At 37.8% G+C, this 23,568-nt stretch overlaps 1 protein-coding gene across 4 annotated transcripts in view; it reads left to right on the top strand.

Annotated features, from left to right (window-relative positions):
• The window catches only part of CDK14 (cyclin dependent kinase 14), a 263,918-nt gene that overhangs the window by 87,496 nt on the left and 152,854 nt on the right, over positions 1-23,568 (top strand). For all 4 annotated transcript variants that reach the window (XM_058183801.1, XM_058183802.1, XM_058183803.1 and 1 more), the window contains 2 exons: positions 1,120-1,199; positions 14,967-15,061. In XM_058183801.1, coding sequence (XP_058039784.1) covers positions 1,120-1,199; positions 14,967-15,061 — 175 coding nt within the window. The remainder of the gene's footprint in view (positions 1-1,119; positions 1,200-14,966; positions 15,062-23,568) is intronic.

The following is a 23,568-nucleotide window of genomic DNA, read 5'->3' on the forward strand; positions in this document are numbered from 1 at the left end:
TGCCTCTCCTTATACCCTGACACAATATATTGAACTGTCCCTGAGGCCTCTCTATGCGGTCTGAATCTTGGGTCCTGCTAATATGAACCCCTACTTCTGGTGCTTAGTGCTTGTTCTTGGCCTCATATTATTATTGCCTATTTCAGTCCAGCCCTTTCCAGTCATTGATACGATTTCCCAAGGTCTGGTACCTCAGCTATCTGTTGAGGGTACATCCCATCTTGTCATGCCACTGCCTCTTCTTGATCTTCTTCCCATGTCTGTTGCTTCCCCAGACATTCTTCCAGAACTCAGTTTTGCGTACCATTTTACTGATATACTTCTTGATGCTCTGCGTTTATCCATGACTTTTAAACTCATTATATCCCAATTTTCTCTTTCCGGCTAGTATATAGATAGGAAATAACAGCATAGGCATATGCTGTGAAGCAACCTAAAATTATTTTAAATACAAATAATTATGAATACAAATAAAAATATACTTTTGATTTTGCCTTGTTTACCAATGAATAATCTGAAAGTACAAAAAGTACAAAAGCAACATAATAGCCGCACCTGGCACTTTTTGAAAAGAGCGTAACGTTAAGTGCAAGGTACAAAAACAAAACAAAAAAAGAATCCACAATAAAATGTTCTGAAACATTACCAAGTATAAAAGAAGTAAGCAGGTTTGTTCTGTTCCCGGCAAATGACAAAAATTATAAATAATGGACTTTGATGGATGTTGCCATTTTAAACTCGGTCAGGATGAACCATGAGCCTTAGTTTAATTGCACCAACAAAGCAACTATAATTCCTACATCTGTTTTATTCAATAGTTAATTCAGTAGTTTGGAGATCAAGCTTACTGAGGCCAATAAAAGCCTATATAGACATTATTTCTATTTTGGTTGGGAATAAATGATAAATGTCCATTTAAATTTAAACCATCAAATAAAATGGCCCAGTATAATTGGAATAAATATCCAAGATTGCATTTTAAAAAATGGTTTTAAAATGATAATGTGCTGTTTTTGTGAAGGGTAATAGTTAGTCTTAATCATAAGAAGCTCTGTGTGCTGCAAATAGAAAAGTCTACTAAAGTGCTGAGATAATTGTATTTTGGTCTGTTTATTCCAGAGTAAATGGAAAGTTAGTAGCACTGAAAGTAATAAGACTTCAGGAAGAAGAAGGTACTCCATTTACAGCTATCAGAGAAGGTATGCTTTTTATTTGGCTTTTAATTTTATCTCCCTTCTTTTTGTAATTACAGCAGAGATCTTCTTTTCAACTTCTTGTTGACTCTGAAGAGCCTTTATGTTTCTCAAATTATATGGTTGCAGTCCTTAGAAAGGTTGGATTGCTACTTAAAAATCAAAGCCACTCTAATGTGTGGGAGTTATTATAAAATAAAAAAATCTGTTTTCAGTGGATGACTTATATCAGGTATACATGACAGCATGTTTGCAATTGTGGAGGTGTAGAAATGCCAGTGGGAGTTCACATTAAGAATACTCTGTTCACCAAACTGCTGCTGAGAAGTTTAATCCAAATCCAGAATAATTTTAAATTGGCAGTGTTCCAAGGATGATAGTTTATTAATTAAAGTCACTAAAAAGTGTACCAAAGAGAACATTTTAAAAGATAATGTGAAATAATTAGTATTTGACTTTTTTTAAAAAAATAAACAATGTGATCAGCATGATCCAAATTATTAACTGATGCTACTGGACATAAGGAAAGAAATATGGCTTGCATTAAAAGAGAGCTACCGTATTTTTCAGAGTATAAAATGCACCTTTTTACCCCCAAAAAGAAGGTGAAAATCTGGGTGCGTCTTATACTCTGAATGTAACCCCGCCCAGCTTCTCAAATGGAGGTTTTAGAGGCTGAAAAAAGCATCAGAAACGAAGCTTCAGGAAAGAAGCTCCCAAACAGAGCTTTAGAAAAAAAGCCCCCAAATTGAGCTTCAGAAAAGAAGCTCCCAAACAGAGTTTCAGAAAAAAAGCCCCAAACAGAGGCTTTTTTTTCTGAAGCTGTTTCGGAGGCTTTCAGAAGCAGAAAAAAGTTTTTTTCTGAAACAGAGTTTCAGAAGTTTTAGAGGCAGAAAAAAAAGCAAGGCACAGAGCTCACAACCAAGGAGCTTGTTGCTAAAATTCACCTCTGGGAGCATCTGATTGGGGGTATTCTGGGAGGCCAATCCACCTGTCAATCAGCTTTTTTCTTATTTTCCTCTCCAAAAACTAAGGCGTGTCTTATATTCCGGTACATCATATACTCCAAAAAATACGGTAAGCTTTAAAATGTGTGAGGGAGGACATAAGAAGAAGTGCTTGGCTCCAACTAAGATTAATTAGTCATTTAATGTTGGCTATCTCACTATGAATTTTCTGAGCTGATGTTCAGTACATTGAAGAATATCAAACTAGGAGAAAACTAGACTGTTTTGTAGATCCATGCTAGGTAATATGGATTAGTCTATAAAGTACATTTACAGATAAAGTTATAATTCAAGAGAATTTTCAAATCTGGCCAGACTAGGTTTTCACTAAAGTAATTTATTAATTTCAATAAATTAAAAGTTAACTAGTCTAATTTTCACTGCTAAAATGATATATTGGATATTCAGAGTATTCTATTTTCTTTTCATAAGAAGTGTTTTATCTTGTGGGTATCAGTTTTAAAAATTACAAGCTTGGCAATTAAAGAGATACTAATGCTCTGGGAAGGAGGCCATGGGGAAGGATTTCTTATGTATTCATAGAAAACACCTATTTATTTTCTGGTAGTCAATGGTTTATAGGTATACAAAGGTACACATTTCAATTATCTAAACGGATATGTTTCACAGATCCAACATCTTCAAGAATGTGCAGTTAATTCAGTAGCCTTAGCTATGCAAGTACATTTTTTGCCTTTCAGATTCAGGATTAAATTCAAAACACCCAAAAAAATGAACATGAAAGTTTTCATGATTTTTCCTACTGTGCGAATCAATTCTCATGCTGATAAGTAGACTGGTATTATGTAAACATGTCCAGGTGTAAGTTGTGATATGCTATATGCTCTATCCACAAAAAAGATGGAAGAGAGACATTTAGTATACACAGATACATTTCAAAACAAATATGATGTCTGAAATTCTTGTACTGTTCCTATAGCCATAACTTTTTTCTCCTTTATACTATTCACTATTAATACTATCTTAACTATTCAAAGCTTATAACCAGGGATGATTATTTTAAGTTCAGTTTGGTACTATAAAGTTCTGACAATAAGTTTGTGTCTAGATTAGAGTTGAATTCCTTTCTCCTAATTTGTTTTTCAGCTGATGAGGTACATCTCAGTCCCGTTGATTAAATGCAATTTCTTTTTGTTTCCAATAAATTATAACAATAGTATATAATAAAAAAACAAACACTTGTTAGTTCAATAAAGGAAAGAGGAAAAGTTGGTTAACTTTGCTTTGTTAAATCTATTTTTTTCGGCTTTACTTAGTTTTCACTCTCCCCCCTTTCATCTTAATCCCAGAATCCCGGTACCTGGATGAAGCTGTCTATCTAGACCCGTTCCAGTCCGGCTTCCGGTCCGGATATAGTACGGAGACAGCTTTGGTCGCGTTGGTGGATGACTTCTGGAGGGCCAGGGATAGGGGTTGTTCCTCTGCCCTGGTCCTATTAGATCTCTCAGCGGCTTTTGATACCATCGACCATGGTATCTTACTGCACCGGTTGGAGGGCTTGGGAGTGGGAGGCACCGTTTATCATTGGTTCTCCTCCTATCTTTCTGACCGGTCGCAGACGGTGTTGATAGGGGGGCAGAGATCGACCGCGAGGCGCCTTACTTGTGGGGTGCCTCAGGGATCGATCCTCTCGCCTCTCCTGTTCAACATCTATATGAAGCCGTTGGGCGAGATCATCAGTGGCTTTGGGGTCAGTTACCAGCTGTACGCTGACGATACACAGCTGTACTTTTCCACCACAGGCCATCCCAACGAAGCTGTCGAAGTACTGTCCCAGTGCCTGGAAGCCGTACGGGTCTGGATGGGGAGAAACAGACTCAAGCTCAATCCCTCCAAGACAGAGTGGCTGTGGATGCCGGCACCCCGGTACAGTCAGCTGCAACCGCAGCTGACTGTTGGGGGCGAGTCATTGGCCCCAACGGAAAGGGTGCACAACTTGGGTGTTCTCCTGGATGGACGGCTGTCATTTGAAGATCATCTGGCGGCCGTCTCCAGGAGAGCTTTTTACCAGGTGCGCTTGGTCCGCCAGTTGCACCCCTTCCTTGACCGGGATGCCTTATGCACGGTCACTCACGCTCTTGTCACTTCTCGTTTGGATTATTGCAATGCTCTCTACATGGGGCTACCCTTGAAGTGCACTCGGAGGCTTCAGTTAGTTCAGAATGCAGCTGCGCGGGTGATCGAGGGAGCCACACGCTGCTCCCGTGTAACACCGCTCCTGCGCAGTCTGCACTGGCTACCTGTGGTCTTTCGGGTGCGCTTTAAGGTTTTGGTTACCACCTTTAAAGCGCTCCATGGCTTAGGGCCCGGGTACTTACGGGACCGCCTGCTGTTACCTTATGCTTCCCACCGACCTATACGCTCACACAGAGAGGGTCTTCTCAGGGTGCCGTCCGCCAAGCAATGTCGGCTGGCGGCCCCCAGGGGAAGGGCCTTCTCTGTTGGAGCACCTACCCTCTGGAACGAACTTCCCCCTGGTTTGAGTCAATTACCTGACCTTCGGACCTTTCGCCGTGAATTGAAAATGCATTTATTTATTCAAGCGGGACTGGCCTAAATCTTTTAAACTTTTTAAAATTCTAAATAATTTTAATCGGGGTATTATTTATGAATTTTATAGGTTTTAAATTTGATGGTTTTAAATTTTCGGCCATTTATGGAATATGTTATTTTAAATTTCTGTTTTAATTTGTATATTGTATTGTTTTATAATCTGGCTGTACACCGCCCTGAGTCCTTCGGGAGAAGGGCGAAATAAATAAATAAATAAATAAATAAATAAATAAATAAATAAATAAATAAATAAATAAATAAATAAATAAATAATAAATATTCATTTTTTCTCCTGCTTTTTCCTATGAAAGAAGAAAAGAGAACTGTGTTGCTATATTTCTACGAGAGGGAGGCTAGTATGCCATAAAGATTGATATATGTCTATCTTGGAACTTTATTTATAAAGGGTTTTTTTATTGAAAAAGTTTTACAAAAAACAATTTTTTAAACCATTGTTTCCCCCCCCACTTCCCCCCTCCCTCCTTCTTCTCCCCCCATCCCCCGAGACTTCCCAGAACAAAATGCAGGGTATAACATTTATCAATCATAAGCTAAAATGCCACAAAATCTAACTCATATCCACACTCTTCCAACACCCCCTTAACTCCCCTTTCCCATTTAAGCATATACATTAATATATGCCATTCATAACATTATTCATAGACTGTTTGGTACTTTTTAGTCCGATACTTGTTTTGAACATAATCAATCCACCTTCTCCACTCCAATACATATTTTTCTTGTGAATGTTCTTTCAAATACGTAGAGATTTTTGCCATTTCTGCTAAGTTTGATACTTTAAGTGTCCATTCTTCAATCGTAGGTAAATCTTCTCTCTTCCAGTATTGTGCAACCAAAAGTCTCGCTGCTGTTATTAAATTTAGAATCAACTTAGTCTCTATAACTGTACAGTCTGTAATTATACCCAATAAGAACAGCTGTGGAGTAAATTTTATCTTCTTTTTCAAAATATTCTGCATAATTCACCATATTTTAATCCAAAATGGTTTGATTTTTTTACAAGTCCACCATATATGAAAATAAGTAGCATCCTCACATTCACATCGCCAACATTTGACTTGCATATTCGGATACATACATGCCAATTTTTTAGGGTCTAGATGTCATCTATAAAACATTTTATAAAAATTCTTTCTTAAACTTTGTGCTTGTGTAAATTTGACATTTCTAACCCATATTTTTTCCCATGTTTCCATCATTATAGGTTGTTGAATATTTTGTGCCCATTTTATCATACAATCCTTAACTAATTCTGTTTCAGAGTCTATTTCTATCAATACATTGTACAACCTCTTAATGTGCATTTGACCTTGATCTCTAATTTGTTTTACCAAATTTTCCTCATTTTGCATAATACCAATTTTCTCATCTAATCTCCATCTAGTTTGCAACTGTCCATACTGAAACCAAATATAATTCATGCCTTCATCTCTGAGTTTATTTAAAGATTTTAGTTGTAGCTTACCCTTTTCTACAAAAAGAAGTTCTTTATAAGTAACCACCTCTTGTTTTGTTCTATATTTATATTCTCTATCGTATGTCTAGGAATTACCCATATTGGTATTTTATAATCTAGCTTGTATTGATATTTCTTTCACACCCTTAACAAAGCATTTCTATGAGTATGACTTTTAAAAATCTTATCCACTTTCTTATCATAGAATAAATAGGCATGCCATCCATACAACAAATCATAATCTCTATGTTCAAAGTTCTTTCCTCTGTTGAGTTAAACCAGTCACTAAACAACTGCGTCATAATACAATTTCAAATTCGGCATTTTTAGACCCCTCTTTCACGTGTATCTTGCATTATCTTTAATTTTATTCTTGTTTTTTTACCCATCCAAATAAAATTACTAATCCCTTTTTGCCATTCCTGCAAATTTGTATCCTTTTTAAGTACTGGTATCATTTGAAACAAAAATAAAAACCTAGGCAGAACATTCATTTTTATTGCTGCTATCCTTCCCAGTAAGGATAATTGTAAATTCTTCCAATGTTCTATTTCCTTCTGTAGTTTCTGCCACAATACTTCATAATTATTTTTATATAATTTCACATTTGATGCTGTGATATATACTCCTAAATATTTAACCTTGTTAACTATTTCATATCCAGTTACTCTTTCCAATTCATCTTTTTGTTTAATATTCATATTTTTAGTTATTATCTTAGTCTTCTGTTCATTCACTAAATCCATTTTTTCTATTAATTTAAATAAAAACTGCCAGTGCAATCTATCAAAAGTCTTCTCAGCATCCAAAAAGAAGAGCGCTGCTGGGACTTGGCTGTTCCTTTCCAAACATTCCAATAGATTTACATTATATCTCATATCTCATTTGTCTACTCATAATAAATCCTGATTGATCAGTATGAATTATTTGACACATAAGTGGCATCAATCTATTTGCTAATATTTTAGCAAAAATCTTATAATCAGTATTCAATAATGATATTGGCCTATAATTTTCTGGTTTATTACAATCTTGCTCCTCCTTTGGTATTAATGAAATAAAAGCCATCCTCCACGAGGAAGGCACCTCCCCTCCTAATTGTATTCTATTAAATAGTTACTTCAATGGTTCTACCATTTCATTTTGCAAGTTCTTATAGTAAACGGCCGTTAGACCATCTGTTCTGGGCGCTTTCCCATTTTTGAGCTGTCTAATTGCTAAAATCATTTCCTCTGAGGTGATAAGTTGATTCAATTCTTCCCTTTGCTCTACTGTAAGCTCACATATACCTTTGCTCTTGTAAATATCTTTCTATATCTATATCTTTAATCAAATCTCCAACATATAATTTTGTATAAAATTCTAAAAAGGCTTTTTTAATCAAATATTGTTGAAATATTTCTTTACTTCTATATTCTATTTTACCAATCATACGTGATTTCTGCTTCTTTCTTATAAATAAGCTAACCACCTTCCAGGCTTATTAGCATTATTATATGTATTATGCTTGACATATTGTAAATTAGTTGCCACTTGATCTGCCATCATCATATTAAACTGTCCTTTTAAAATATTTATTAATGCTTTTGTTTTCTTGTCTTCTGGATTCTTTATAAGTAACTGTTCCTTCTTTCTAATTTCCTCCTCTAACTCCAATCTTTTTTTTTTGCAACCTATTTCTGTATTTATTATTCATTTGTATAAGTACACCTCTCATAAAAGCTTTGCTCGCATCCCAAACTATCTCAATACATGTGCCTTTTTGCATGTTCATAATAAAAAAATCTTTCATTTGTTTTTTACACTCTTCTACATTTTGTTCATATTGAAACAAATTTTCATTCAATCGCCACGATTTTCTTCCCTTTCCCCATTCAAATTCAATCCAACCGGACTATGATCAGACAAAATTCTTGCACATATCTTGGTTCTCTTCACCCTAGAGAACAAATCATTGGTAATTAGTATAAAGTCAATCCTAGAAAAAGATTTAATCCAAATTGACAAAATATCTTTTTGTATTTTCAGGGAATACAGTCTTAAAGTCTCTTCCTTTTATCCTTTTATAGTTTAATGACTTCTAACAGCCTTTGGCAGCACTCTACACAGAACGATAGGAATTTTCTCACTTTCGCTTGTTAAGTCTTTAGGTTAATGGCGCCTTTATCGGTCTTGCCTTCAAGTTGCAACAAAACCACAGGGAGTTAAGAAAATTGTTACTTGCATTTCCTGTCCTCCTGCTTCTGTTCTGTCCGGTATAAAATAAGTTTATAATCCAATATAGGTCCCAGAGCTTGGTCATGATGATTATTTCTGCAAACGCAGCAGAGCCCTGGATACGGAGCGCTTTGGGCTAATAGGGAGCTTAACCATTCAAACCCCCGAAATCATTTCAGGGGTTTTAGGAAAGCTCTACCTTTGCCCATCTGCTCACCTCCCCCTCTTCTCCCGAGGGGGAGATTTTCCGAATCGCTAGGCTGCTGGTTTACGCTGCCTTAGCGATTCTAATGTAATCCAAAGGCTGGCAGTCTAAAAGACTGTCGCTATCACCAACGGAGCCAAGCGGAAGTCCCGGCCTCCTATGTTAAAGGCAATTAATTTTCAGAACTCTCTGTGTATATATAGATTTGTGACATGCACAGTTTTATTGTTAGGAAAGGATTTTCCAGGATCAGTTTCACCTGAACTGGCAACCCTAGATTGCATTGATGCGGAAGTTGAATGTGTACTGTATGTGTGTGTGTGTGTGTGTGTGTGTGTGTGTGTGTGTATGTATGAATGAATGTAAATGAAAACAGTAATAAAAATTCAACAACATTTAAAAACATACACATATATTAGATTTAATAGGATTTCATTTTTTAATTATGTTGGCTTCCCTGTGGGAGCTCTAAATTCTGTGTTGTACTGATTAAAAGAGCTCTACATTAGGTAGATAATATGAAGAAATGTGATTGCAAAACATTAAATGGATTTCAGGGTTGCTTTTATGCCTTTATCTTACAAGAATTTCCATAAATAGGCGTCTAACAATGAAGGAGAAGTATTTAGATATGGTAAAATAAATCCATTCATAGGATGGATTTCTTCTTTGGTTTTAACTATAATGCTATATAGTATAAGGAATATATACCTTAAATATATTAATTAAAGATGAACATAATTATAATTTAATTGAAAACTATATATATCTTATATTGTATTATATTTTATTATCATATATCATATCGCATCATATATAATATATTCATAGTGCTCAACATATGACTATTATAAACCTGCCCATTACAGTCATATGTTGTACCCATTGTAAAATACATTGGTTATGTGACCCATCCAATTTCACAATTTTTTCATGGCAGTCATTAAGTTAATTTGGTGGTCACCAAGCAAATGCCATGATCTTGAAGTGAACCAATAGTTCAATATGGTGCAGTTTTGCCAAAAACTAGAATGCAAAATCATTGTAAAATGTGGTCACATGATAGCAGGTCAGTGCCATAAAATAGAATATAATATATAAATTTATAATACAACCCAAAAATCTTCAACTGATTTGGGTTTCAATATAACATCCAATTAAATGAAGATTTGGGATTAGACCTGTATGCAGAATTGTTAAAAAGAGCATTAATGATGCTCAGTAGGAAGAATGAAACTTGTTTGCATTTCCTTCCATTCCTCAAACATTATATTTTAACTGCTGAAATAGTATGATATTGGAATAAGCAGTATAACAAATGTAACAAACTTGAATATAAGCAAACCAGAAAAGCATTTATTTTAATTTTAGATTATTGCATCATATGCTAGGATGCTTGCTCAAAACTCATTGGGGAATTAAATTAAAACAGAGCCATCTGTTTATCTTTACATTTGCTGCAAGTAAAAAAAACAACCCCATGTTAAATTAGCATTACATAACAAGCTTGTTAATAAAATTCCTAGTATGAGTTCTTATTTCACATTAATCCATAATTGCTGGTTTCCAACAACACTGATGTGCTGGTTATATCTATTTAATTTATAACCTAATCGTATCTCCTGGTTTATTTCTACCTTACATTATTAAATTGCTGAAATTTTTAGATGTGGATAGAGACATGCGGTTAGTAAGAGTGATATTTATACAGCTAAAATTATAGCACATTGGAAATTTCAAATAGCTTAGCTAAATTTCTGTGCAGAAATAAAGTGCTGCTTTCTAGTGCCACTTGTAAACATATTTTATTCATCATTATTTGTAATGGTTCTTTTAAAATGTGTGGAATAAATTTTTAATAACATACAATTTAAACTAATTAATGAAAGAATACTTAGCTTTTTAAAATCTATAAAGAGAAAAATTATTTATTTCCTTACTAAAATGCTTTTATAGATACAGATCTATACATATATCTCCTAATTGGCTATTTCTTTAAGACAAATGGCTTTCTTGCCTATAAATAAATGTCTCATTCTTCATATTCTTTTAGGCTCTCCATTCTCTAAATTCCTTAAATTGTTATTTGTAGGAAGAATGTCTAAATAAGGGTAGTCTGGCACTAGCATTACAGAGGATTGTTAGTGAGCTATTTAGATATCCATGCTTTCCAAAATTGTATATTGCTTGATATGCAAGAATTATCTATAATGAATTGCAGAGTTATTTCTATTTTAACTCATAGGATGTTGCATTATTGTACGTTCATTAGTAAAAAATAATTTTGCTTCATAATTAATACTAGTTGTTCTTATTCCTATGCATTTTATGTATTTGTAGATTGATATTCAGAGGCAAAGGCTCAAGCTCATTTCAGCAAGTGGATTAAAACTGTCCAATCTATTAATTAGTTGACAGACAATTCACTTAAGATTATTCAGATATCTTTGTTTTTATTACTGTCAGATTGTCTATGCTTATATTCCTTTCACTCTGATACCTTTGAAATAAATAAATAACGTTACAAATAAGAGTAATTGGTAGTAAGTACCGTATATACTCGAGTATAAGCCGAGTTTTTCAGCACGTTTTTTGTGCTGAAAAACGTCCCCTCGGCTTATACTCGAGTATATACGGCTTATACTCGAGGTTTTTTCTTCTTCTTTTTTTCACATTATACCGGATGGCGCAAACTTGGGCTTTTGCATTAGCGCGGGGAAGCCCTGCCGGTGCAGTGAGAGGGCGGGGCGGGGGAGCCGCCAGCCTTCTCGGCTGAGGGAGGGAGGGTTTCCCCGACCGGTAGCTGCCTCATTTCCCACCCTCGGCTTATACTCGAGTCCCCAGTTTACCCCAGTTTTTTGGGGTAAAATTGGGGACCTCGGCTTATACTCGGATCGGCTTATATTCGAGTATATACGGTAATTACATTAAAGCTAGGAGATTAAGAAACAGGAAAGCTAGATAACTCTAGTTTATAGCAATAATAATCCTTTCACATCTGTATTTCTTTGCAAATCAACCATACTTCTGCCAGATTTCAATATAAATTTATATTTTGCTTGCTTGTCTGTTTTTTTAATTTCTGAGAATCTGAGTTCCATTTCATCACAACTTTCTTGATCTTTCTCTTTTTTTACTTACACTTACATTTCATATATTTGATTAGTGATTTGATCCTCATTCATTTGCTCTGTAGGATGAACATACATTTTTGTATTCAATCCACATTCATTCAGTACCCATTTCATTCCTGAATCTTTCACTTCTTGTTCTACCTCAAATATTTACTTATAACCCCTTCTTGTTGCATAAAATTCTTTTTTTATGTTTTTCTTCATTTACCCACTTCTAATTTCTGTAAAATGGGCATTTTTATATACAATCATTATACTTCTTTCAACAGATATTCATATATTTCAACTAAATCCATTCAGACTGAATTTGATCATTGTTGTCACATAAATGCTTTCATGACATTTTTGTATTTATTTCCTTGTATTTAATAATTTAATAATTTTTCTACCAAGGTGCGCAAATATATTTATGTGATATAATTTTACTATTTACAATGGTGTTTAAAAGTTTGTGAAACTTTTTGAATTTTCAATATTTATGCATATATGTAACCTAAAGCATGATTTGTTTTCCACAAAAGTCCTATAACTAAATAAATATTAGTTTATATAAAACATAAGCACATGAATAAAAAATATTATTAATTTCTTTATTGAAGAGATGTTCTTATTAACAAGGCTTGAAAGATTAAATCGATTAAATCAGCTGGCAGCCTTTTCCAAAAGATTTTGGAATTAATTATAAAGGATCCTTCTAATAGAAAAATGTCTTTGTTTTGAATAAAAAACATATTTAGACCCTAGATTGAATTAATTACAATCAAGGGTGTATGCATACACTGGACTTACAATTATTTTTGAACAGTGGACTCAGAAGTTAATTTTAATAGTGTCAACAGAGACATCTCGCTCTATTTTTTTTTTTTTGTTTACATTTATACCCCGCCCTTCTCCGAAGACTCAGGGCGGCTTACATTTTTCTAATTATAATTTTTAATAAAATTGCCATATTTTTATGATTTTGTTGTTACTGTTTAATAGCCTTAAAATAGTTTCAACATGAAATTATTAGTTTGGCTACTGCAGTATTAAAATATTGAGTAAATGTATGGGTACTTCCATCTGCACGGTTCAAGGGAGGGGCAGGTATGGCGGAAGCAGGGGCTCGTATCAGCCCCTGTTTGCTGTTTAAAAGCAATACCGCACTCCGGGCCCCTAGGCTTTACTCAGGTCCCGAGTGGTTATATCCCCCGGAACCTGGACCTTTGGCTGATGTTATGTAATGCCAGGTCCATCATGAATAAGGCCCCCCTCATATTCGATCTTATTCAAGAGGGGGGAGCGGACCTAATGGGCATTACGGAGACCTGGCTGGGCACGGAGGGGGCGGTTCCCCTCACTGAGATGTGCCCGCCGGGTTTCTGTGCATTTCATCAGCCGAGGGCCCAGGGTAGGGGTGGGGGAGTAGCGGTTGTTATTAACGAGAGTCTGGCTCCGAGGGAGGTCGCTGTCCCGCAGATAAACGGTTGTGAAACCCTCTTTGTGAGGTGGGGCCGGGGGGTGCAGGTGGGCTTGCTGATCACGTACCTGGCTCCTTGCTATGTGACGGCAGCCCTGCCCGAGCTGCTGGAGATGATAGCCGGGACGGCGGTTGAGACCCCCAGGCTTATGGTCATGGGGGATTTCAACTTGCCGTCGGCGGGCGACTCGTCAATGGCAGCTCGGGAGTTCATGGCTTCCATGACGGCCTTGGACCTAATCCAGGTAGTTGCGGTCCCCACCCACGTCGGGGGTAACACACTGGACTTGATTTTCGTCTCAGGACAGTGGCTAAATGATCTGGAGTTAGGGGAACTAATATCTCAACCCTTGTCATGGTCTGATCATTTACTCCTTCAGCTAGACTTTCGGACTGCTGCACCTCACCGCAGGGAGACGGAACCGGTTCAATGGTTCCGTCCCAGGCGCCTGATGGACCCTGAGAGGTTTCTGACGGAGCTTGGGCCATTCCCGAGGGAGTTAGCCCACGGCTCGGCTGAGGAGCCGGCGGCCGCCTGGGATGAGGCGGCCGCTGGCGCCTTAGACCGCGTCGTGCCTTTGCGGCTTCTGACCCGGCGACGAACTCGACCAGCTCCTTGGTATAACGAGGAGCTGAGAGAGATGAAGCGCCGGAAAAGAAGCCTAGAGAGCGCCTGGAGGTCCAGCCGCTCCGAACCAGACCGAACACTAGTGAGGTCATATATTCAGACCTACCTAGTGGCGATCAGGGTGGCGAAACATAACTATTTCTCCGCACTCATCGCATCGGCAGATAATCGCCCAGCCACCCTGTTTAGGGTGACCCACTCCCTGCTTAGGCAGGAGGCTCGGGAGGACCCCTTACAGCAGCATTGCGTTGCTCCCATATAACACCTATCCTGCGCGGCCTGCACTGGCTACCGGTAGTCTTTCGGGTGCAATTCAAGGTCTTGGTTACCACCTTTAAAGCGCTCCATGGCTTAGGACCGGGATACCTTCGAGACCGCCTTCTGCCACCGATTGCCTCCCAACGACCTGTGCGCTCCCACAGAGTGGGCCTCCTCAGGGTGCCGTCGACCAAACAATGTAGGTTGGCGGCCCCCAGGGGGAGGGCCTTCTCTGTGGCGGCACCAGCCCTGTGGAACGAGCTTCCTCCAGGATTACGACAACTACCCCACCTCCGGACCTTCAGACGTGAACTGAAGACTCTATTATTTCAGCGTGCAGGACTAGCCTAAGATAAAATGTTTTAGCATATTTTAATGGGGTTTTTATTGGTTTTTACTGTTTTAGTGACCAGGCCATGATAATATTTAGTTTTAACTGGGGCTTAATGTTTATTTATTATATTGTTTTAATATGCCTGTGAACTGCCCTGAGTCCTACGGGAGATGGTGCGGTATATAAGTTTGATTAATAAATAAAATAAATAAATAAATAAAAATAAATAAAATAATTTACTGTAGCCAATCGGTTCTATAGCCACATTTATTCTTTGATACGATTGTTTCTGGAAGACATAACCTAGGAAGAATACATTTTCTCCTGTTTCTTATAATTGGGGAAAAATCACACTAATTTCTGCCAATGATGCTGGGCCATTCCAATTTTTAGAAAATGTACAAAATGTTAAAGTGTTAAAACACTTTTTGGAGAAAAGTATTGAATACTTTTTTCATAGGTTTGGCTTTTGTCTTTCAGCGTCTCTCCTGAAAGGTCTAAAACATGCTAATATTGTGCTGCTTCATGATATCATCCATACAAAGGAGACACTGACCCTGGTATTTGAGTTTGTGGTAAGTTTATATGATTATTTTTTTTACATTCTATAACCTAAACTACAAGTTTCCGATATGAAAATAACTATATGTGAGCAAAAATAATCAATCCTATGACTATTTATAGGTACTATATACAAGTCTGAAATTATTATATTATAATATTCTGTTAACTCAAAAGTCAAAGCAAGTTATCTTTTAAGAAGATTATAAATGAAATATATATACTGTACCAAAGTACAATGTTTGACCGACCAATCTTTTTTGGATTATTTTAACAAACTCTTGTGGAATTTTAAAACAAATATTTATTATATCATGATTTTGTAGATCTATTTTATTAAAGGCATGACATTTTTCACCAGCTTACAAGTGTAAATACAGAATGGGTTTTCAACTGTTGATTTATAACATAAAGGCTTACATTGGTAAATCTGGATCCATGCAAATGAACCCTAGGTTTGCTTAATTATGATTTATAATTGAATATCTTTTTTGGAGTCAGTCCTTTCTACTGTTACTGCAAAAAACCTGGTGGCATATTTTTTTACTATCTTAAGATAAAGAACATGAAAACTGTTGTGTATTCTCCAAAGCACCTGAGGGCAATGGGTGGAAGCAATGGGTGGAAACTAATCAAGAAGAGAAGCAACTTAGAACTAAAGAGAAATTTCCTGACAGTTAGAACAATTAATCAGTGGAACAACTTGCCTGCAGAAGTTGTGAATGCCTGGAAATTTTAAGAAAATGTTGGATAACCATTTGTAGGGTTTCCTGCCTGGGCAGGGGATTGGACTAGAAGACCTCCAAGGTCCCTTCCAATTCTGTTGCTGTTGTTGTTGTTGTTGTTGTTGTTGTTGTTGTTGTTACCTAAGCTAAAAACAGTTAAAAACAATTGCTGTCATTGGATAAAAGAAACTTGGATAACTTGCATAATAGTCTTTTGCTGCTGCTGTTGCTTGGAGTATAATATAAAGGGTATTCCATACTTAAAATGTTGTGATAATCATATCAGATATTGTCTTAATTTTTTTTCAGATACATAAGACAAACCCATTACAACTATCTTGATTCTTTTTCTTCTCCCCTATTCTATTTAGAGATATATAATTCCTATAATTGTACTCATTTTTATAGTATGTATTCTTCATCTGCATAAAGTTTAGTTTATTATATTTTGAAAACTGACAAGGGGGCTCCATGATGCGCAGAAATACATAAAGAATTTAAACAAACTTTGCTTTTAACCACTCACTTGGTAGAGATAAAAGAACAATAACTTGTACTTTGCATGAAAGGAGAAAGTAAAAAATAACAGATAATCTCTCTAATATGAAACTAACATAAATATATACAAGATTTTTCAAGGAAAAGTTGAGAGTTCGCCTTTCTTTAGCCACCCATTAGTAAGCTAATGTATTCATTTATTTACAAGAACTCTATTATATAGCCCTGCAGTAATTGAAATATTTTTAAGTGGGCTGTTTGGTAATTGTGATGAATGTATTGATGAATATGATTGTAGATTCAGGAAAATATTGTGAGACTTGAAAAGGAATTTACATGAGTTCAAAACTGTGTTTTTTTATTGCATCTGGAAATTCTGTTTTAATAATTAGTATCAGAAAACTATAGTGAGGATAATTTATACTCCATAGCTTCTTTTCCCTCTGTTCAGCTATTTCGGCTATTAATTAGAATTTCAGTTTTCACAGTACGCAATTTAATGATGTAATTCTATTCAGAGAATCATTATATGAGGTTTGGATTTAAACTCCCAATTAATCATCTTACATTTTCCCAAGACCAACATATGATATTGATATAACATGATTTCAGTATTTAGCTGCAGTATTGAATAATGAGTACTTAGAATTCATTCTCAAATTTCCACCAATGGAAAAATATATAATTTATAAGAAAGAATTTAATTTCAACTAGATTTAACTCTTGGATAACATTATTTTTTTGTCAATAAATCTGTATAATTAATATTTCAGTGACCAATTACACACACACACACTTATTTTTATATGTTGTTTTTATACAGGATACTTTCCTACTTTATTATAATCTACTCCGATTGTCAGAAGCACAATATATTTCTATGATAGTTAGTGCAAAAGAATATTGTATGGCTTAGAGATGGGAAATATTCTGCGTACAGATGTCAAAGCAATGAAATGAAAGAGTGTATGCAAACTACTGCATCATTACTGTCAACTCATTGAAGCGTCCCTGACCTGTTCCCGAGTTGCCATAGGCAGGGGGATGGCAAATTGCGCCTCATAGCTCCGGCTGCACTGGTGCCTTTGAAGGCATCGACTTGTTCAAACTTAATCAGGTGAATCAGTTTCTTTGCTCTGATCCCTAGCTTCAAGATCGTGTGCAAGTTAATCAGACATCTGGTGCAGCCTGAGTCTATTAGAGCTTCAGATGTGCCTTGGATCATTTGGGGCACGTTTTTGGGGCAGTGAGGCATATTGGGAAGGTGAAAAGGTGGATAGGTTCACTCACCATTGGGTCTTTTTCCTCCTCGTCCTCACTGTCATAGGGTTCCGGGGATTGGTTATCGTCAGCTGTGGTCCCCCCCCTTCAGTTTGGTAGGGAGGGACCTCTACAGTCTGGAGGGCTTTTTGAGACTTATCTGGGGTCCCGTTCCGCTCACGGTGGCTCTGGCTTGGGCTTTGGGGCTGGGGTTGCGCAGATCGATGCAAAGTTGCCTACCTCTCCACATCTGAAGCACTTTAACCTCGGGGGAGGATTGATCTTGTGGCTGACTGGGCTGCCACAGCTTCCCATTGGCCAGATGGTCTCCGGTCTGATTGTCTTTTCTCTCTAGGACCTGACTGCCTCTGCATGTCATTTGCATGCAAGCCGCTGTCAACCTTAATCGCCACTCGAAACCTGTCAGAGATCTAGTTAGGAATGTCCCGATAGATGGTGATTTCACTGATCTGCTTATGTAGGCTCTCCATGAAAAAATGGATTAGTAGTTCCTCTGGGCAGGGCAGTAGCTTCCCTGTTCCCAGGGGAAACTACAACCCTGTTCCTATACAACCTATAAACTCACTGACACAGACCAACGGTGGGCAGTGTGGGAAAAGGAGGCTTTTGTGGTAAGGTACTACTAAACTGTTGCCACCTTCTGGAAGGGGGGGGGAGAGAAACTGTTTGAAGTCTGGACTGACCATAAGAATCTGGAGGCCCTCAGGACCCCACAAAAACTATCGCCAAATAGGTCTACTAGGCTCAATACTTCAACCGATTCAACCTCATGCTAAAATACATCCCAGGGGGAATTTCTTAGTTGACGCCCTCTCCCCAATACAAATGCAAGCAAGAGGGGGTAGTAGATGCTATCATTCCACCTCTGCAACCACAGCCCAAGTGACCACCCACCAACAATGCTGAGACTGGTAGGACCCACCTGTAAGCAATTTAATCACAAAGCTTAAAACCAAACTGGAAACAGACCCATGGTTCCGTGACAACCAGCACATCCTGACATAGAGGGAGGACCTAGCATGGAAGGGGACAAAACTACATCCCTGAGATCCTATGCACTCAATCCTCCGCAGATGTCAAATCGGCTAGCCACTTTGGGTTCCTAAAACTTTACACCTGGTGAGTAGACAATTCTGGTGTCCCGGCATGAAGAAAGACATAGATAGCTAAGAAAAAACCAGACCATTTGCGTCACCATGAAAAGGAGATCTGGAAGACCTCCCCACGCCCAGCCTTCTCCAACAGGTGGCAGAGCCAACGAGACCATTGACGGACATGAATTTTATAGTTGAATTGCCAAAGAGCGGGAGGAAAACAGTGATCTGGACTGTGATTGACTTATTCTCCAAATAGGCACACTTCATACTCTGCAGTGGACTACCCTCAGCCCACCAACTAGCCAAACTCTTCCTGAAGCACATCTTCCACCTGCATGGAGTAGCGCACAGAATTGTCTCTGACAGAGGAGTCCAATTCACGGCTAAGTTCTGGTGGGAGTTCTTACGGTCTACTGGATCATCCCAGGCCTTTGCTCGGTGTTCCATCCGAGCACCAAGGGCTGGGCAGAGAGATTGAACTCCATGGTAGAACAGTATTTGAGATGCTACATGAACTATCAGCAGTCCAGTTGGGCTGACCAGCAGTCCAATTGGGCTGACCTTCTGCTATTTGCAGTGGTTGCTTACAATAATGCTGTTCACAGTAGCACAGGGTTAACTCCTTTCAAGGTATTAAGTGGTGCGGACTTTGTTCCAATGCCGGAATACCCAAGGGAACTCCCCTCCTCAGTAAGTTTGACTGACTGGATGTTGATACTTAAAGTGTTGTGGGAAAACGTTAAGAAATCTATATGCAACAGCCAGGCAAATACCAAGCCCCACAATGGCCGTTCCAAGTTGGGGGGAAGGTATCCACAAAATACTTAAGGCTAAAGCCTTAAGATGACATGTTTTGTCATCTTTGCTGTCTAAAGGATGCAAAGGTGCCTTCTCCAGTTCAAATGAGTTTCATCATGTCTAGTTTTTTTACAATCCAATTTTCGCAATCATAAATAGATACAGAAAACATGATAATGCAGACTAATCTGTATTTAGTTGCCAGGCTAAAGTCCTTGCTATTTCATACGCAATTCATGCTCATTGCAGTGTGACCCAGCAATGGGTCATTATTTCTGGACTGGATTCACTTATTTGATCAATCTACAATCAAGAAATTCTTCTTGCACACATTCGTTCTTTTCATCATCAGTTATTATTTTGACATTTCATTAGTGCAGTGGTCATGAGTTTAGTGTTTTTCATGTTTAGAAAAAGGCCAAATTTCATCCTTTCTTCTTTAACTATTTTGATCAGCCCTTTTTTGGTTTCTAATAAAAGTTTGTTGATTGTCTTTCCTTCAATCTGTGTTCTATTTTTTTATTCTTCAAGTTCCAGGTTCTCATGATGATTTCAATATGCAAGTTGAATAGAAAAGGTGAAAGAATGCACCTAGTCACTGTTTTTTCTACCTGGAACCAATCATTGTTTCTATATGGTATTCACACAGTAGCTTCCTGATTTGTGTACAGTGATTGTACTAACTTGATGAGATATTTTGGTATCCCAGGGCTTTCCACAGCTTCTTACAATTGACCTCTTTGAAAGCCAGCTTTAATATCTGATAATTTTCTTTAGATGTTGGTGCATTGTTGAATTGTATTAAGGAAAATCTAGCTGGCATAAGGGCTGAGTGCAGTTGTACTGTAAATGGAGCAATCCTCAGAGTCACCTTTTTTGTCAATGGAATAAACACTGAGCAATTCCCATCCAATAGCCATGTGTTCATTTCCCATTCATTTCTCATAATCTGTAATGATTATGAGTGGTACAGGTTTTATCAGTTCTGGGATGGTATCAACACCTGGGGCCTTGTTTTGCCATAGGCTCATTGCCCAGCCTGAAGGATGGCTGGTTCTATTTCTGCATCTTTATTATTCTGAGGAAGGTGAACTACAACTCTTCAGATATTCTTATTATATGATTTTGGTGCTTTGGCAGTCAGATAGTTCTTTTTCTCTTTTTGTTTTTGATGATGCTTTTGTGAACAGTAAATGTTCAAATCCTTTTGACCTGTACAGATTTATTCCCGGTGTGGCCCTTCATGCAGTCCTCTTCTAGTTGTTTGCAATGCTGCTCACAGTAAACTTCATTGCCTTTCTTTGCTGCTCTTTGGAAATCTGCATTGACTCCTTGCTTACCTGCTGCTTTGACTGCTTTTCTTTTCTCGGCTTTTGTAATGGTTTCATCTGAGAGCCACTTGTATTTTACTGTGACTTCTTATATATTGATTCATACCATACAACTGCTGATTCAACGATCAATTGAATTTCATGCCACAGTTGACTAAGCATCTTAGCAGCATTCAGCAGTTCAAACCTACTTTTTACCTCAATTGCATACTTAGTAATACAAACTTCTTCGATGGTATTGTCTTTTTGATGTTGCATAGTTTGACTCTGAACAAAAAGTTCATGATCAGAACCTTAATCAGCACTCAGATATGTCCTGACAGTGGGGACCGAACTGGATCCTTGATGATTGTCTTTCCTTCAATCTGTGTTCTATTTTTTTATTCTTCAAGTTCCAGGTTCATAGTCTAATTTCAATGCAGTTTATTTGATGGGGTCCCAAGGCCACTTGTACAGTTTGCTATTCATATGGAAAATAAATTTTCATGGCAAAATTTAATCAAACAATTGCTTGCTTCTTTCTTTTCCCAAGTCCAAAATTGGTAGTCATGTGTTTTTCTGCTTGGTTGTCAACTTTTGCATGAAAATCACCTAGTATATAAACAGGGTTTTTTTTTGTGTTGATATTGAAATCCTGTTTCAAGATCTGTTGCTTCTGTTGTTGGGGCATAGACTTGAGCAACTGTGATTTTGATGGGCTTGGCACAGATTTGGATAGTCATAATGTGACCACTGTCAAGAAGCTTTCCATTGCTTGGCTGATGGTAAATGCCACTCCATATGTTTTTTTTAGTCAAGTCCAAGTGAATAGACATGGAGTTCCTCAGGTTGGAAATAACTTGTCTAACTAGTGTGACTCACTGACTCCCAAGAAGGTCAATATAACCTGCCCATCATCTGTTTGATAATATCCAATATATCCTGGCTCATTCCTTGTACATTCCATGTTGCTATCTAATACAGTGGTCACCAACTGGTGGTCCATGGACCACCGGTGGTCCGTGAGAAAATTTTGGTGTTCCCCAGAAAAATTATTTGCATTTTTTATATTGCACTAAATCAGGGGTCCTCAAACTATGGCCCTGGACCATACGTGCAATTGCCGCTGGACCATACGTGCAATGGCCTGTGGACCATACGTGCAATGGCCTGTGGACCATACGTGCAATGGCCCCTGGACCAGATACGTGCAATGAATGCTTGTGTTGCTTCAGAGAATCTCCCCCTTCAGGGTCTTTTTGTGACGTGCTTTAGCTTCCTGGTACGGGGCTTTGGGCGAAGGCTGGAGGGAAGTGCTGCTGGTGGCGAAGAGCCAGAGGACCTTATTCCAGTGGGACTGCACCATGGCCTGGAACTGGCTGACCATCTCAGCCAGCTGAGGCTCCAGGCACGGTACTTGGCCTTGCACTCCTGCAGGTCTTCCCTCTGCTTGGAAAGCCTATGCACCTAGTCCTCAGTGAGGTGCTTCTGCTGAGCTTCCTTCTTGGTCAGATCCAAATTGAACTGAGCCAACTGTTTTGCCAACTCTTTCTTATGGTGACTGCTTAGCTCCAACAACTGCATCCTGTTGGGGCCCTAAGGAGCCCGGGCAGGCAGGGGAGGAGTGGGTAGGAGGGGAGGGGCGAGTAGAGGCTGGCGAGGCACCCCTCGATGTAAGTGACATCAAGTTGGTCATACTCACCCAGTCATATGACCACCTAGCCACACCCACCCACCCAGTCATTAAGCAGATCATATTAGTGTCCATGGGATTTAAAATTACGAATTTAGTGGTCACTGAGGTCCAAAAGGTTGGTGACCCCGATCTAATAATGTGTCTTGCATCGACCCTTGCTTTTACCAATTGCTGTTTCCCAAGCTGGGATTCCTGCTGAATTTGTTCCAAACACAACATTAATGCCTTGAATACTCAGTGCAGGCATTGCTCTTCCCAAGTAGATTCTTAGTGACTTTCTGGCCTGAAGTTCTTCCATTGGGTATCATATCTGATTCATTTGAAAGTGTTTCCATTATACTTTTTTTGCAAATATTTTTACAAACCTTAGCTCAATCCTCCCCATTTATCTGGACTTGACATCAGCATGAAACTTGATGATACAATAAGATAATAAATAAGAACAGTAGGAATAATGATACTTTACAAAAACAAAGATCAAAATAATTAGAACAATTTTTTCAGTGGGTGCTGAGAGGTTTTGGGAAAAGGAATGTATCTTTGAATTATGGAACTGTATTCAATTAGAAAGAGTACTGGAGAAAGATTAGAAAAAACCAATCTTTCAATCTCAGAATAAAAAGCAATGATTAGCAAGCAGAAGTTCACGTAGTTAGAATATGAGATATGAATTATTAAAAATTACTACACTTGGCAAGGAGTTACTTAAGGAAAGTAGCAAATCAGTGGGTAGGAAGCATAAATGGGATTGAGGAGATCACTAGGATTTCCTTGGAAGAGCTGTATATTATCTCCACGTAAGATTGAGAAGAAAAGCATTTGACCAGAAGTCACCAAGAGATATGTCAGTGCAATTATACCTAACAAACAATTGATAATATAAAACTATTTATTGTTTTTTTTTATCCAGAATAGCTTAGCATATCATACAGAAGCAATCAGTTGAACAAAGGAAGGAGAGATAATCTACATGTAGATGTGAAACATTTAAAAGGAGTATTGCCTGCAGCATGGGAAGATACGTTTTCCCATTTCATTCACTAGTCTGTAGACAAAAAGGACAAAGGGAATTGCACTAGAAAAAGATTATGCCTTTCTTTTTATAAACAAGCCAGT

This window comes from Ahaetulla prasina, chromosome 4 (genome assembly GCF_028640845.1).
Source record: "Ahaetulla prasina isolate Xishuangbanna chromosome 4, ASM2864084v1, whole genome shotgun sequence".
Taxonomy (NCBI): domain Eukaryota; kingdom Metazoa; phylum Chordata; class Lepidosauria; order Squamata; family Colubridae; genus Ahaetulla; species Ahaetulla prasina.